The sequence below is a fragment of the Ahaetulla prasina genome, chromosome 6 (assembly GCF_028640845.1).
Source record: "Ahaetulla prasina isolate Xishuangbanna chromosome 6, ASM2864084v1, whole genome shotgun sequence".
NCBI lineage: Eukaryota > Metazoa > Chordata > Lepidosauria > Squamata > Colubridae > Ahaetulla > Ahaetulla prasina.
The window spans coordinates 107,512,097-107,528,406 of record NC_080544.1 but is presented as its reverse complement, the minus strand read 5'-3'; the positions used below and the strand labels follow the sequence as shown (position 1 = coordinate 107,528,406).

At 44.6% G+C, this 16,310-nt stretch overlaps 1 protein-coding gene across 1 annotated transcript in view; it reads left to right on the top strand.

Annotated features, from left to right (window-relative positions):
• EEF1AKMT4 (EEF1A lysine methyltransferase 4) overlaps nucleotides 1-16,310 on the top strand; it is a 64,020-nt gene that overhangs the window by 25,237 nt on the left and 22,473 nt on the right. Inside the window, exon 2 of the mRNA XM_058187120.1 lies at nucleotides 2,928-3,211. Coding sequence (XP_058043103.1) covers nucleotides 2,928-3,211 — 284 coding nt within the window. The remainder of the gene's footprint in view (nucleotides 1-2,927; nucleotides 3,212-16,310) is intronic.

The following is a 16,310-nucleotide window of genomic DNA, read 5'->3' as shown; positions in this document are numbered from 1 at the left end:
TCCAATCTTGGCAATTTTAAGACTGGATCTCCAACCTTGGCAACTTGTGGACTTCAACTCCCAGAATTCCTCAGCTAGCTTGGAGACCCCTGACTTAGGCAGCTCTGGATTAGTTTGCTTTTGAAACAGAATAAAATGTGGGCATTAACACTTGGCAGTTGAATTTTCAAAATTCAAATTCTTAAACAGCTTGATGTTACGGAAGATGTTACAAATATTTCAGGGTGAGGTGAGAATTTTAGTCTCTCATGTGCAAAAGCTTGGTGTTTTTTTTTAAAACCCAGGAGCAGTGTTTCAGCGGCATTTCTTGTAATTAAGCTGATGAGATCATTGGACTGGCATGAAGCAAATATCTGAGTTTTTAAATATCTTTCAGTCTGTCTGCCTGCCTAAAAATATTATACAATGAACAAAAGCTTTAAGCCTAATTTCCTCCCAAAAAAATTAGAAAAGAGAAAACCTCAAACAAACTAAAAATACAAATGAAGGAAAAGAATGAGGGGGGAAAAAGGGTGGGGGAATCTACATTATATTTTATAACTTACTAATAGTTTCTGGTTTACTAATCATACATTACTATAATACGTACAAAATATTACCATAAAATATGGCCAGATCTCTGCCAGAATAATACATACTGCTGCATCCTTTGAAACTATCAGTAGAAAATATTGTCTTTTCCAAAACCTAGATCCCAGATTTCTGGCAATCGTTCCTTGACATCTGGAATAGCATTACTTGTCTAATTTTTCAGTGCGATTTTTTTGAAATCCTGTATGCTTGATCCACTCACCATATTATAAAAAAGATGTTGAGGAAAAGGTACAGAGAAGATTATTAAAGGGCTGGAGGATAAAACATATAAGGAACAGTTGCAGGATTTGGGTATGTCTAGTTGAATGAAAAGGAGAACTAGGGATGAAATGATAGCACTTGTCTATCACTTGAGCGGTTGCCACAAAAAAGAGGGGGTCAACCTATTTTCCAAAGCACCAGAAGGCAAATGAAGCAGTGGATGGAAATTAACCAAGAAAAGAAGCAACTTAAAACTAAGGAGAAATTTCCTAACAGTGAGAACAATTAATCATGGGGCTCCCCTTGAAGAGCACCCGGAGGCTCCAACTGGTTCAGAATGCGGCTGCGCAGGTAATAATGGGAACAACCTGAGGCTCCCATGTAACACCTGTCCTGCGCGAGCTGCACTGGCTTCCGGTGGTCTTCCGGGTGCAATTCAAGATGTTGGTTATCACCTTTAAAGCGCTCCATGGCATAGGACTAGGTTATCTACGAGACCGCCTGCTGCTACCAATAGCCTCCCACCGACCTATGCACTCCCATAGGGAGGGTCTCCTCAGGGTGCCGTCGGTCAAACAATGTAGACTGGTGACCCCCAGGGGGAGAGCCTTCTCTGTGGGGGCTCCTGCCCTCTGGAATGAGCTGCCTCCGAGGATACGTCAACTTCCTGACCTCCGGACCTTCCTCCGCGAGCTAAAGACCTTTCTATTTCATCGTGCAAGGCTGGCTTAATGAAGTTTTTATTGGGGTTTTATTATAGTTTTATATTTCTTCAGTCTTTAATTTAAGTAGCTTTTAAATGGTTTTTTTTAACTTTTCTGAGTTGTGCTTTTACCCTGGCTGTAAACCGCCCTGAATCCTTTGGGAGAAGGGCGGTATATAAATTAATTAATTAAATAAATAAATAAAATCAGTGGAACGGCTTGCCTCCAGAAGCAGTGTGTGCTCCGACACTGGAAGTTTTTTAGAAAAGGCTGGGCAATCATTTGTCTGAAATGGCATTCTCCTCCTTGAGAAGAGGGTTGGTGTTGGGTTTCAATAATTGCACGCGAGACTCGAGATGGTTGCAAGCGTGTCAGCAAACCAGCCTTTCACACATTTTATTCTTCCTCTTATATACAGGAAGTATTTGTATAACATGAAAAGTTATATGGCATGATGGGAAGGGCTGTTGTCACAGATGTGAGACATGAACTTCAGCTGAAGCCCCTTCCAGACCACCCAGGCATGACCGAAAGTACATGTCGTGTCCCACTCCTCCTCTGACGGCCGGGTCGGGGAAGTCTGAATCAAGCGTGGCCATGAAGCCTCTGCAGCTTTGCCAAATTCCTGTCAGAGTTCTCAGGGCAGGCAGGAATCCAAGGTGTGACTTCAGCAACCAGTTGAGACTTTGCCTGACTCAAGGAATGCCAAAAAGCAGATCCTTTATATAGGCCATGGGGTGTGGCTCCATGACTCAGCACTTATCCAGACCTGCCCCTCCCTTCCTTTTGCTGACATCACCTCTCCATTCTCCGGAAGCGGGGATCTTTCCACTTTTCATCTTCCTCCTCAGCTGCTGGCAATTCTAGCTCGTGGCTGGCTTCATGCTCACATGCTATAGGAGGGAGGTTTGTTTGCTCAGTCTGCCTGGGCATGGTGCCAGGGCTGGGGGCTGGAGGCATGCCAGGCCATTCTTCTTCACTATCAGTCTCTGGCTGAGATAGCAGGAGATGGGAGGGGCCCGGCTGCGGAGAGGAGGGCGGGCGAGGCACAACAGTACAGAGTATGTAGGAAAGAAGAACGAAACAGCTAAAAATATGGTTATTATACGGATGTGCAGTGGAGCGTCAAGGGTGGTGTCCCATAATCTCTTGACCTGTCACTGAAGCAAGTTTTAATAGAATTATGAGATGGGTCAAGATGGCCAGCTTGGTGACCATCTACTCTACAGGTTGGACTAGATAGAAGATCTCCAAGGTCCCTTCCTACTCTGTTATTCTGTTAAATATCTGACTTCGTAGATGTCAAATACTTAGCGGTGAAAAAGTTTAAAGAGCTGGAGTGGCTGATGCTCCCAGCTTGCACCCCTGACCCGATTGCCTGCCGGGAAATCCTTGAGAATAACCAACTCACTAATGTGTCTTCTGCAGGTTGTGGGAACAGTGCCCTGAGTTATGATCTTTTCCAGCTCGGATACACAGATATCACCAACATAGATTATTCCGCTGTCTGCATTTCAAGCATGCAAGACCGTTACGCGCATTGCTCAGGGTTGCATTGGGCGGTAATGGATGCCCGGTTCTTGACTTTCATGGACGGAAGCTTTGACGTGGTCTTGGAGAAAGGCTTCCTGGATTCCATCATGGTGGAAGAAAAGGATCTCTGGAATGTGTCCCAAGAGGCCAAGATACTTCTGGACCAAGTCTTAACTGAGGTTAGTACCATGGATCCTTGTTGTACGTTGTTGTACCTTGATGAAGGTATCTTTTATGTACACTGAGAGCCTATGCACCAAAGACAAATTCCTTGTGTGTCCAATCACACTTGGCCAATAAAAATTCTATTCTATTCTATTCTATTCTATTCTATTCTATTCTATTCTATTCTATTCTATTCTATTCTATTCTATGACTATCATTAAATGTTGTACTTTATGATTCTTGATGAACGTATCTTTTATGTCCACTGAGAGCTTATGCACCAAAGACAAATTCCTTGTGTGTCCAATCACACTTGGCCAATAAAAATTCTATTCTATTCTATTCTATTCTATTCTATTCTATTCTATTCTATTCTATTCTATTCTATGACTATCATTAAATGTTGTACTTTATGATTCTTGATGAACGTATCTTTTATGTCCACTGAGAGCTTATGCGCCAAGACAAATTCCTTGTGTGTCCAATCACACTTGGCCAATAAAAATTCTATTCTATTCTATTCTATTCTATTCTATTCTATTCTATGACTATCATTAAATGTTGTACCTTATGATTCTTGATGAACGTATCTTTTATGTCCACTGAGAGTTTATGCACCAAAGACAAATTCCTTGTGTGTCCAATCACACTTGGCCAATAAAGAATTCTATTCTATTCTATTCTATTCTATTCTATTCTATTCTATTCTATTCTATTCTATTCTATTCTATGACTATCATTAAATGTTGTACCTTATGATTCTTGATGAACGTATCTTTTATGTCCACTGAGAGTTTATGCACCAAAGACAAATTCCTTGTGTGTCCAATCACACTTGGCCAATAAAGAATTCTATTCTATTCTATTCTATTCTATTCTATTCTATTCTATTCTATTCTATTCTATTCTATTCTATGACTATCATTAAATGTTGTACCTTATGATTCTTGATGAACGTATCTTTTATGTCCACTGAGAGTTTATGCACCAAAGACAAATTCCTTGTGTGTCCAATCACACTTGGCCAATAAAGAATTCTATTCTATTCTATTCTATTCTATTCTATTCTATTCTATTCTATTCTATCATTAAATGTTGTACCTTATGATTCTTGATGAACGTATCTTTTATGTCTACTGAGAGCTTATGCACCAAGACAAATTCCTTGTGTGTCCAATCACACTTGGCCAATAAAAAATTCTATTCTAGATGAAATTCTATTCTAGATGAAATTCTACATGGTGGTTTTCTTGATCGTTAGAAGCAGTTTTTTTCCCCAAACATGCCAACTTTAAGAGGTATGGACTTCAATTCCCAGAATTCCCCAGCCATCCTTTCCACTGAAAATGTCCATTGCTAAGCAAGAAAGTTGTTAGGTGAATTTTGCCACCGTTTTATCACCTTTCTTACTGCTGCCGTTAAGTGAATCACTGCAGTTAGTAACACGGTTATTAAGTGAATCTGGCTTTCCCCATTGACTTGGCTTGTCAGAAAGTCGCCAAGGGGATCGCGTGACATTTCCCCCCCCCCCCGGGACCCTGCAAACCGTCATAAATATGGATCGATTGCCAAGCATCCAAATTTTGATCACATGACCATGGGAATGCTGCAGTGGTCATAAGTATGAAAAGTGGTCTCTTCACGGGGACACAAAAGGCGCCCTCAACTGGGCGTTCCCTAGGCAACGATGATGTCACCAACAGATCTTTTCATGACAGAAGTATTGACATGGAAGTCATGTTTTTTCAATACCGTGGTAACTTCAGATGTTCACTAAACGAATGTTGAGGACTACCTGAATTTGGGATTTAGAAGTATTTAGAATAAAAGAGTTGGAAGGGAACTTGCAGGTCATCCAGTCCAACCCCCTGCCAAAGCAGGAGACCCTACACCATTTCTGACAGATGACAGTCCAGTCTGCCAATCTGTCAATCTTAAAAGGCTCCAGTGATGAAGCTCCCACAACTTCTGAAGGCAACTTCTGTTCCATTGGTTGATTGTTCTCACTGTCAGAAAATTTCTCCTTATTTCTAGGTTGAATCTCTCCTTGATCACTTTCCATCCATTGTTCCTTGTCTGGCCTTCGGGTGCTTTGGAAAATAGTTTGATCCCTTCCTCTCTGTGGTAGCCCCTCAAATATTGGAAGACTGCTATCATGTCTCCCCTGGTCCTTCTGTTCTCTAGACTAGCCATGCCCAGTTCCTGCAACCATTCATCGTATGTTTTAGCCTCCAGTCCCCTCATCATCTTGGTTGCTCTTCTCTGCACTTTTTCTAGAGTCTCAACATCTTTTTTTATAGTGTGGTGACCAAAACTGGATGCAGTATTGTAGGTGTGATCTTACTAAGGCTTTATAGAGTGGTATTAGTACCTCACGTGAATGGAATGGAATGGAATGGAATGGAATAGAATAGAATAGAATAGAATAGAATAGAATAGAATAGAATAGAATAGAATAGAATAGAATAGAATAGAATAGAATAGAATAGGAGTGAAATGAACAGAACAGAACAGAACAGAACAGAACAGAATAGAATAGAATAGAATAGAATAGAATAGGAGTGAAATGAACGGAACAGAACAAAACAGAATAGAATAGAATAGAATAGAATAGAATAGAATAGAATAGAATAGGAGTGAAATGAATGGAATGGAATAGAATAGAATAGAATAGAATAGAATAGAATAGAATAGAATAGAATAGAATAACAGAGTTGGAAGGGACCTTGGAGATCTTCTAGTCCAACCCCCTGTTTAGGCAGTAGACCCTACACCAGTAATGGCAAACCATTTAGTCACCGAGGACCCAAACCAGAACGCATGTGTGTGCCGAAGCTCCGGAACCACGTGCATACGCACTGGCCAGCTGGTCTTCAGGTTTCTGGAAGACACGAAGATCAGCTGGCCAAGGTGCATGCATCTGTCGGAGATCAGAAGAACATCTGGCAATGACACGCATGCCCACAGAGAGGGCTCTGTGTGTCACCTCTGGCACACATGCCATAGGTTCACCATCATGACCCTACACCACTTCAGACAAATGGTTATCCGACATCTTCTTAAAAATTTCCAGTATTGGAGCATTCACAACTTCCGGTGGCAAGTTGTTCCACTGATTAATTGTTCTAACTGTCAGGAAATTCCTCCTTAGTTCTAAGTTGCTTCTCTCCTTGAGTAGTTTCCATCCATTGCTTCTTATCCTGCCTTCAGGTGCTTTGGAGAATAGCTTGACTCCCTCTTCTTTGGGGCAGCCCATTTTAATGCAATTTAAGATTGCATTGACTTTTTTTTTTGTTTGAGACCAACAGGGACCATCGAAGCCCCAGCTTCTTCCTCTTGGCACAACATTGTGAAGTGACAACAAGATCCGAGTGATCTGGGAGGCCCTTTCGCCGGAGGTCGCCTGTCCCGTTCCTGGCTTGGCATCATTTTGGCAAGCAAGAAAAGTTGGGCCGATGGATGGATTCCGGTGTCCTTCCAGAAGTCGAGCTAGGAAGGTCTTTACGAGGGCGCCCCGTTGAGCAGGTTTCCAAGGGGACCAGGATCAATCATCCCAAGCCGATCAAATTTTATAAAAACTAAATAAATACATTTTAGAGGCTGGCAAGGAAGCCCAGCGGGTTTGGTGCAGCTGCGGGGCGGCCGGCCGTCCTCGTTCGGAAGAGATTCCCTCCATTGCCAAAAAACCCCCAAAAACCCGCCCGCTTCCTCCCGTCCTCCCCTCCCCTCCCCGCCTTGCACCGCCACCAAAACAAAGCACAGCTGCCTGCTGTTGCCACGGCAACGCTTCTCTGTCATAAATAGCAGCTTGCAGATGGCGGGCCTTTCACTCCAATCAGGCCTCTTTAGGTTTTCTGAGGAAGGGGTGCAGCCCCAGGGAAGCGCCTGGCAGCCCTGACCGGGGATTCAGAGCAGGAAAGAACCAGCTATGGATCTGCCCCCCCCAAAAAAGTGCCCCCTTCCCTTGCCCCCAAGTTTTTATTTATTATTATTATTATTTTTTCAGAAGGGGGTGCAATCTGTCTCACGGGGTGGCGGGTGGGGGAGGTGCAAATTTATCCTTTTATACACACACACCCCTCCGCCATTTTCTCTCAGTTCTCCCAACTTTCCCACTTTTTTTTTTTTTTACCCTTCCCCAGTTTGCATCTCATTAGCTGGAGGTTTCTTCCCTGCCCCCCCTCCCAGGGAGGGGAGGGGTGGGGGGGAGGGAAAAAAATCCACCAGGCTGGCTCTCCCTGTTTCCATGGCAACCCCCATCCCTGACTGGCGGTATTGACTAGGTGAAAAGTGGCGGGGGGAGGAGGGACAAGGAAGGTTTTCTGGGGGATGCTAATTGAGCTGCGGCAACTATATTGAATTTGCCCTGGGGGGGACGAGAGGGAGACAGGCAGTAGGGTGTGCATCCTCTTTGTGTGTGTGTGTGTGTGTTTGTTTACACTCGTTTACTGTCCACGTGTTCCACGAAGGGAGAAAGATGCATTTTTATTCTGTTTTGGTCATCATTCCACCCTCCCTCCCCGATTTCCTTCTTTTTCCCTTGCTGCAAAACTCTCCAAAGTTTTGGGTTTGGCCTGTCCCTTTGGCTCTGAAAGGTTCACTTATTAATATGTCTAAGCTCATAGCTGCCAATCAAGAGACTTAAACAGAGACTTGAGTAAAATAGCATTTAATCCTGATCAGGTTCCAATGGATAGTCGTTCCAAACACATAAGATGGTACATTTATTTATTTATTTATTTATTTATTTATTTATTTATTTATTTATTTATTTTGTCACAACCAATATACATAAGCATCACACAAAAAGATTATATAGTATATAAACATATATATGAAGAAATATAAGGAGGTAAAGATAAAAGTTCCCCTCGCACATACATGCTAGTCGTTGCCGACTCTAGGGGGCAGTGCTCATCTCCGTTTCAAAGCCGAAGAGCCAGCGCTGTCCGAAGACGTCTCCATGGTCATGTGGCCAGCATGACTCAACGCCAAAGGCGCACAGAACGCTGTTACCTTCCCACCAAAGGTGGTCCCTATTTTTTCTACTTGCATTTTTACGTGCTTTTGCAACTGCTAGGTTGGCAGAAGCTGGGACAAGTAACGGGAGCTCACCCTGTTACACGGCAGTACTAGGGATTCGAACTGCTGAGCTACCAACCTTTCGATCGACAAGCTCAATGTCCTAGCCCCTTGAGCCACCACGTCCCTTTATAAGGAGGTATAAGCGTATATGTATATGTATGTATGTATATATATATATATATATGTAGGTCTTTGGTTATTCGGGTTTTCTCCCGCGTAAAATTGGAAGTGTCTTGGCGACGTTTCGACGAAGTCTCATTCGTCATCTTCAGGCTTCAGCTTCATGCTTCTGGGAGCAAGCTGAAGCCTGAAGATGACGAATGAGACTTCGTCGAAACGTCGCCAAGACACTTCCAATTTTATTTTATTTATTTTATTTATTTTATTTTATTACATTTTTATACCACCCTTCTCCCGAAGGACTCAGGGCGGTGAACAGCCGGAATAAAATACAGAATATATACAATTAAAAGAAATTAAAATAAACTATTACTAAACGGCCGGTAATTTAAAAGATTTAAAAATTTAAAATATTACTAAAACCCCAATTTAAAATCAACTATTTATGCCAGTCCTGCTTGAATGAATAAATATGTTTTTAGCTCACGACGAAAGGTCCGAAGATCAGGCACTTGACGTAAGCCAGGGGGGAGTTCGTTCCAGAGCGTCGGTGCTCCCACAGAGAAGGCCCTGCCCCTGGGGGCCGCCAGCCGACATTGTTTGGCGGACGGCACCCTGAGAAGGCCCTCTCTGTGAGAGCGTACAGGTCGATGGGAGGCATAAGGTAACAGCAGGCGGTCTTGTAAGTACCCGGGTCCTAAGCCATGGAGCGCTTTAAAGGTGGTAACCAGGATCTTGAAGCGCACCCGAAAGACTACAGGAAGCCAGTGCAGACTACGGAGCAGTGGTGTTACGTGGGAGCCACGAGCGGCTCCCATTACCACTCGCGCAGCTGCATTCTGGACTAACTGCAGCCTCCGGGCGCACCTCAAGGGCAGCCCCATGTAGAGAGCATTGCAATAATCCAGCCAAGACGTAACCAGAGCGTGAGTGACTGTGCACAGCCGTCTCCGTGCTGTAACCGGGTCGGAAGCCGGACTGGAACGGGTCTAGATAGACAGCTTCCTCCAGGTGCCGGGGAAGCTGCCATGCAACCACACTCTCTACAACCTTCGCTAAGAAGCAAAGGTTGGAGACTGGACGATAATTTCCCAAAATAGCTGGGTCCAGGGAAGGCTTCTTCAGGAGAGGTCTCACCACCGCCTCCTTCAAGGCGGCGGGGAAAACCCCTTCAACCAAAGAAGCATTTATAATCCCCTGGAGCCAGCCTCGTGTCACTTCCTGAGCAGCCAGTACTTTTTACGCGGGAGAAAACCCGAATAACCAAAGACCTACATACAAACACCCGCGAAAACCTCAGAAAACAAATATATATGTGTGTGTGTGTGTGTGTGTGTGTGTGTGTGTGTATGTTTTCTGAGGTTTTCGCGGGTGTTTGTATGTAGGTCTTTGGTTATTCGGGTTTTCTCCCATGTAAAATTGGAAGTTTCTTGGCGACGTTTCGACAAAGTCTCATTCGTCATCTTCAGGCTTCAGCTTCATGCTTCTGGGAGCAATGTGTGATTGCAGCTGTTTCTTCCTTTTTAATTGCTAGTGGGGGTTTGAACTGATTGGGTGGGAGCTTGGCTGTGCTCTGATTGGATGGGGGTTTTTTTGTGCTCTGATAGGACAGGAATGGTAGGCACGTTTGTGCACGCCCCTTATGGTCCTCTTAGGAATGGGGTGAGGTCAATAGTAGAAAGTTTTTGGTTAAAGCTTTTGGGATTATGGGAAGAGACCACAGAGTCAGGTAATGTGTTCCAAGCACTGATGATTCTGTTACAGAAGTCATATTTTCTGCAATCTAGATTAAAGCGGTTAACATTAAGTTTAAATCTATTGGTTGCTCTTGTATTATTGCAATTAAAGCTGAAGTAGTCTTTAACAGGAAGGACATTACAATAGATGATTCTATGAGTTAAACTTAGGTCTTGTCGAAGGCGACGGAGTTCCAAGTTTTCTAAGCCTAGGATTTCAAGTCTGGTGGGATAAGGTATTTTGTTGTTTTCAGAGGAGTGGAGAACTCTTCTTGTAAAATATTTCTGGACACGTTCAATTGTATTGATGTCAGAGATGTGGTGAGGGTTCCAAACAGGTGAGCTGTATTCTAGAATTGGTCTGGCAAATGTTTTATATGCTCTGGTTAGTAGTGTAGTGTTTTTGGAAAAGAAGCTACGCAAAATTAGGTTTACAACTCTTAGAGCCTTTTTTGCTATGTAGTTGCAGTGGGCTTTGGCGCTACCAAACTCATGAGAGAAAGCAATGTCCTCTTATACCCAAAAAAGGTCTTTGAAGTATTCTTGAGGAATGTAAACCCCCAACTATGGCATCCATGATTTGTGTATCCGGAAATCTGGTTTGTATATTCCCATAGTAAAAGTCAGTGAATGTAATCTAACTCCAGATTTAAATCCCTCTGCATTGTTTATCTTTTCCTCCTTTGTCTTCTAAATTAGACACTTGTTCCCCTATTTAACAGTACAGAGGTATGTAGATTGCTCTGCTAGTTTGAGATCTTGTGGGAAACAGAGTGGCATTTTATGGAGGTTTTTAGATCTTAATGCAAGTTAATGCAGGAAGGATGTACTTTTACAGCAGTAAACTTTTAGTGCAAGCGTATGTTCTTCATGAGAAAGGAAATGCAGGTATTACAGGAAACAATTAGCATATTTGTTCCCTTCAGCTCCAAGTGGGAGAAATATGAAAACTCACATCAAGTTTGTCCCCTTTGGCCCTGAGAAGGGTGTCCACGCCAACCAGTGATTCCGGGACAAGCTTGTCCCATAGGTAGCTTTTTCAAGAGGCAGCTGGACTTTCTGTTTTGTTTTGTTTTTTTTCTTTGAAGATGTTTCGCTTCTTCCACCTCCTCCTTGGATGAGCTGAAGCAACTTCGTGGATGAGAAGCGAAACGCCTTCAAAGAAAAACCAGAAAGTCCAGTTGTCTCTTGAAAAAAAATGCACCTTTGGGACAAGTGTAGGAAGTTAGCCCTCATCCCTCTCCTAGAAGAATGAAATATTTTGGAGGATATTGAATAGATGAGAAATGGAGAAACCTGTTTTAAAGACAAAGTAGCTTCCTGCCTCCTCATACCTTTGTCAATGGGCCATTAAGGCTTCAGCCAAGCTCACTCAATCCCCCCACCTTTGTCAATGGACCATCATCTGCAACACAATAGGATTCATCTAGCAACAGAAACTCACCACATGGCAAGGCTCAAGCAAGCTTGAGAAATGACTTGCAACGTTAGCTAAGACCCCTAGACTACCTGGGAGTTTGACAACCAATCAGGGTACATTTCTTACACAGGAACAGGAAACACCAAGGTGGGGCCCCACAGAGATTATTATTATTTATTCAATTTTATAAGAGAATATAAACTCAGGCACTCAGCATCCCTTCTGCCCTTCTCCCTTTCTCTCCTCTTCTTCTCTTCTTCTCCTTTCCTGTCTGGTTCTTCACCCAACACCTTGAACATGTGACCACCATTAAACCATCTTTCCAAGCAGTCTCCATGTTTCCAGTGTCTTTTTCCCCACTTGGAACCGAACCCAGATGGACATTTCTTCCAACACAAGCATGACCTGGGTCAGGGGTCTGCAAACTTGGCTCTTTTAAGACTCGTGGACTTCAACTCCCAGAGTTCCTCAGTCAGCTTTGCTTTGGATTTCAGCTCCCAGGAACTCTGGGAGTTGAATTCCACAAGTCTTAAAAGAGCCAAGTTTGCAGACCCTTGACCTGGGTGATTGAGAATCTCTATAGACATCTGAGCAAGCTTGGGAACGAAGCCATTTTGCTACCACCTCCACCCCATGTTCTTCTGACTATGTTATTCCGTCTGTTATTCTGTGTATCATCCCACCAAGCCCAAAGTCTGGAATCATATAGGGTCTCTGCCCATGGGTATGGGGTTGGACTAGAAGACCTCCAAAGTGTTGTGACCCAGGCCCAAGTAGGTATTAAACGCAATCAGTTCGAAAACAAACAGACTTTATTAGAACAGCTGAGAATTAAACTCATTCTCAGCGTAGTCCTGTTGGAAGAAATGTCCATCTGGGTTCAGTTCCAAGTGGGTGTTCTGTCCCCCCTTCGCCTCCGTCCGAGTGATGGCTTAATTAGCCAGCACTATCAGCTCTGGCAGCAGAATAGCGAGCGTCTGCCAAGTGTCTCTGTTATCTCCCTTGACGCTGATGAGTCACCCAAGAACAAACTTCAGCTCTTAGTTAATCAGTTGATTTACCTGCTACGAAGAGCACAGCAGATAAAATTAAAATGGCTTTGAGCAGAAGAAATTTCCTAGGTAAGGCTTATTAGCTTCTATGCTTTGCCACAATTGTCTTAAACCTCCTGTTTTCAGGAGGTTTAAGACCATGCTGGCTAAGATGCACATACAATCTGCAGATAGTCCTCGACTTGCAACAGTTCGTTTAGTGACCGTAACACCATAACATTTAGTGACCGTAACACCGTAACATTTACAACACTGTAAAAGAGGGACTTACAACCATTTTTTCACATTTATGGCCGTTGCAGTATCCCCCACGATACACGATGCAACATCAAAAAGATGCTGAGACTCTAGAAAGAGTGCAGAGAAGAGCAACAAAGATGATTAGGGGACTGGAGGCTAAAACATATGAAGAACAGTTGCAAGAACTGGGGATGGCTAGTTTAATGAAAAGAAGGACTAGGGGAGACATGATAGCAGTCTTCCAATATCTCAGGGGCTGCCACAAAGAAGAGGGAGTCAAGCTGTTCTCCAAAGCACCTGAAAGCAGGACAAGAAGCAATGGGTGGAAACTGATCAAGGAAAGAAGCAACTTAGAACTAAGGAGGAATTTCCTGACAAAACAATTCATCAGTGGAACAACTTGCCTCTAGAAGTTGTGAATGCTCCAACACTGGAAATTTTTAAGATATTGGATAACCATTTGTCTGAAGTGGTGTAGGGTTTCCTGCCTGGGCAGGGGGTTGGACTAGAAGGCCTCCAAGGTCCCTTCCAGCTCTGTTGTTGTTATTATTATTATTGTTATATGACTTCCATTTGGATGCTTGTCCACTGGTTCCTATTTATGACGGTTGCATTGTCCCGGAGTCACGTGATCTCCTTTTGTGACCTTCTGACAAGCAAACTCAATGGGGAAACCAGATTCACTTAACAACTATGTCAATAATTCAACAATTGCGGTGATTCACTTAATAAATGTACCAAGAAAAGTCATAAAACAGGGTAAAAAAGCTCCCTTTAACACATTTCTTACTTAGCAACATAAATTCTGGCCTCAATTGTGGTCGTAAGTCAAGGACTACAAGCACCTGGTGATTGGCCCAAAGTCACCCAGCCAGTTTTCATGCCTGTGGTGGGACTAGAACTCAGGGGTGAAATTCAGCAGGTTCTAAGAGGTTCTGGAGAACCGGTAGCGGAAATTTTGAGTAGTTCGGAGAACCGGTAAATGCCACCTCCGGCTGGCCCCAGAGTGGGGTGGGAATGGGGATTTTGCAGTATCCTTCCCCTGCCACGCCCACAGAACCGGTAGGGGGGAAAATTGACTTTCACCCCTGCTAGAACTCCCAGTGGCCTGGGGATTGGCCCAAAGTCACGCATAACTGGTTTTTACGCCTAAGGCGGCACTGAAACTCACAGTTTCCTGGTTTCTAGCTCAGCCTCTTAACCCCTACACCAAACCCACTCTCCAATATTGATTGTCATATCATTAAAAATAAAATTAAAAATATCATATTGCTTATGTACGAGTCCAGTTTTAGGCCTGCTGCCACCGAATCCCTTGCGTAAAACCCCAGAGCCTGTTTCCTTCAAGGAAGTGGGGGGGAGTGATAATGACATTTAGACTAGGAAAACGGGTAACTGGGTCAAACAAAGAACTGCTGCGCTAATCCATCATATTAAATGTGGGACAAAATGTGTTTTCTACACCCGATGCTATGGAACTCCAGGAAAACGATCCCCAAGTACATCTAGCGTTTATTAACGCTTTCTTGACTGAAAACTCCTTTTTTTTTTTCCAAAATATAATAATTGCATTTTGCTACGTGGGTTATTTAGGGGTTTCCCCCCTCTGTAACTGTTGTGGTCAGCCAGCAGCCTACGGAGCTGGCAACGGAGTCAGACAGCGATGAGGCTAAGGTGAGGCCAGGGCCATCGGGGAATGAGGTGCGGACTCCAGAGCCTCCAGAGACTGACAGTAGTGAGGCAGAGGAATAGGAGGAGCCTGTTCCTAATCCACGCATGAGAAGAGCTGCCAGAAGGCAAGAGCAGCTCAAGCAGAGAGCAGAACTCGGAGTATGGCCAAGAGATTATTGGCCCCTCCCATAAAGCTTAAAAGACCAGCAATGGTGTTTCAGCTTTGCTGGAAAACAACATTGTAGCTGCGTCCTCTGCTTCGTGTTTTTGTGACTTCTGGACATTTATCAGGAAGGGCCTTTGGCAGTTTGCCTAATTGGACTCCGGTTTGTGATAACTGTATTGTCCAGTCTCCAACCTTCGCTTTGTTGCGAAGGTTGTAGAGAGTGCTGTGGCGCGACAGCTACCCCAATACCTAGATGAAGCTGTCTATCTAGACCCGTTCCAGTCCGGCTTCCGACCCGGATACAGCACGGAGACAGCTTTGGTCGCATTGGTGGATGATCTCTGGAGGGACAGGGACAGGGGTTATTCCTCTGCCCTGGTCCTATTAGACCTTCAGCGGCGATGGTCGATGGTATCTTGCTGCGCCGGTTGGGGGGATTGGGAGTGGGAGGCACCGTATATCGGTGGTTCTCCTCCTATCTCTCTGACCGGTCGCAGACGGTGTTGACAGGGGGGCAGAGGTCGACCGCGAGGTGCCTCACTTGTGGGGTGCCGCAGGGGTCGATTCTCTCGCCCCTTCTGTTCAACATCTACATGAAGCCGTTGGGTGAGTTCATCAGTGGCTTCGGAGTGAGATACCAGCTGTACGCGGATGACACCCAGCTGTACTTTTCCACCCCGGGCCACCCCAATGAAGTTGTTGAAGTGCTGTCCCGGTGTTTGGAAGCCGTACGAGTCTGGATGGGGAGAAACAGGCTCAAGCTTAATCCCTCCAAGACGGAGTGGCTGTGGATGCCGGCATCCCGATTCAGTCAGCTGCAGCCGCAGCTGACTGTTGGAGGCGAGTTATTGGCTCCAAAGGATAGGGTGCGCAACTTAGGTGTCCTCCTGGATGAACGGCTGTCGTTTGAAGATCATTTGACGGCCGTCTCCAGGAGGGCCTTCCACCAGGTTCACCTGGTTCGGCAGTTGCGCCCCTTCCTTGATCGGGATGCCTTGTGCACAGTCACTCATGCGCTCGTTACCTCTCGCTTGGATTATTGTAATGCTCTCTACATGGGGCTCCCCTTGAGGTGCACTCGGAGGCTTCAGTTAGTCCAGAATGCAGCTGCGCGGGTGATAGAGGGAGCTACGTGTAGCTCCCATGTAACACCGCTCCTGCGCAGACTGCACTGGCTACCTGTGGCCTTTCGGGTGCACTTTAAGGTTTTGGTTACGACCTTTAAAGCGCTCCATGGCTTAGGGCCTGGGTACTTACGGGACCGCCTGCTGTTACCACATGCCTCCCACCGACCCGTACGCTCTCACAGAGAGGGACTTCTCCGGGTGCCGTCCGCCAAGCAATGTCGGCTGGCGGCCCCCAGGGGAAGGTCCTTCTCTGTGGGGGCTCCCACACTCTGGAACGAGCTTCCCCCGGGTCTACGCCAAATACCTGACCTTCGGACCTTCCGTCGCGAACTGAAGACATATCTTTTCATTCGCGCGGGGCTGGCTTGAATTTTATCAATTTTAAATTTTCTATTAATAGTTTTAAATGGGCTTTTAGTTTATTACATATTTTAACTTTTTAGGCTAATTATAAAATAAGTTTTTTAATTCGTATTTTAAATTGTATATTGTATTA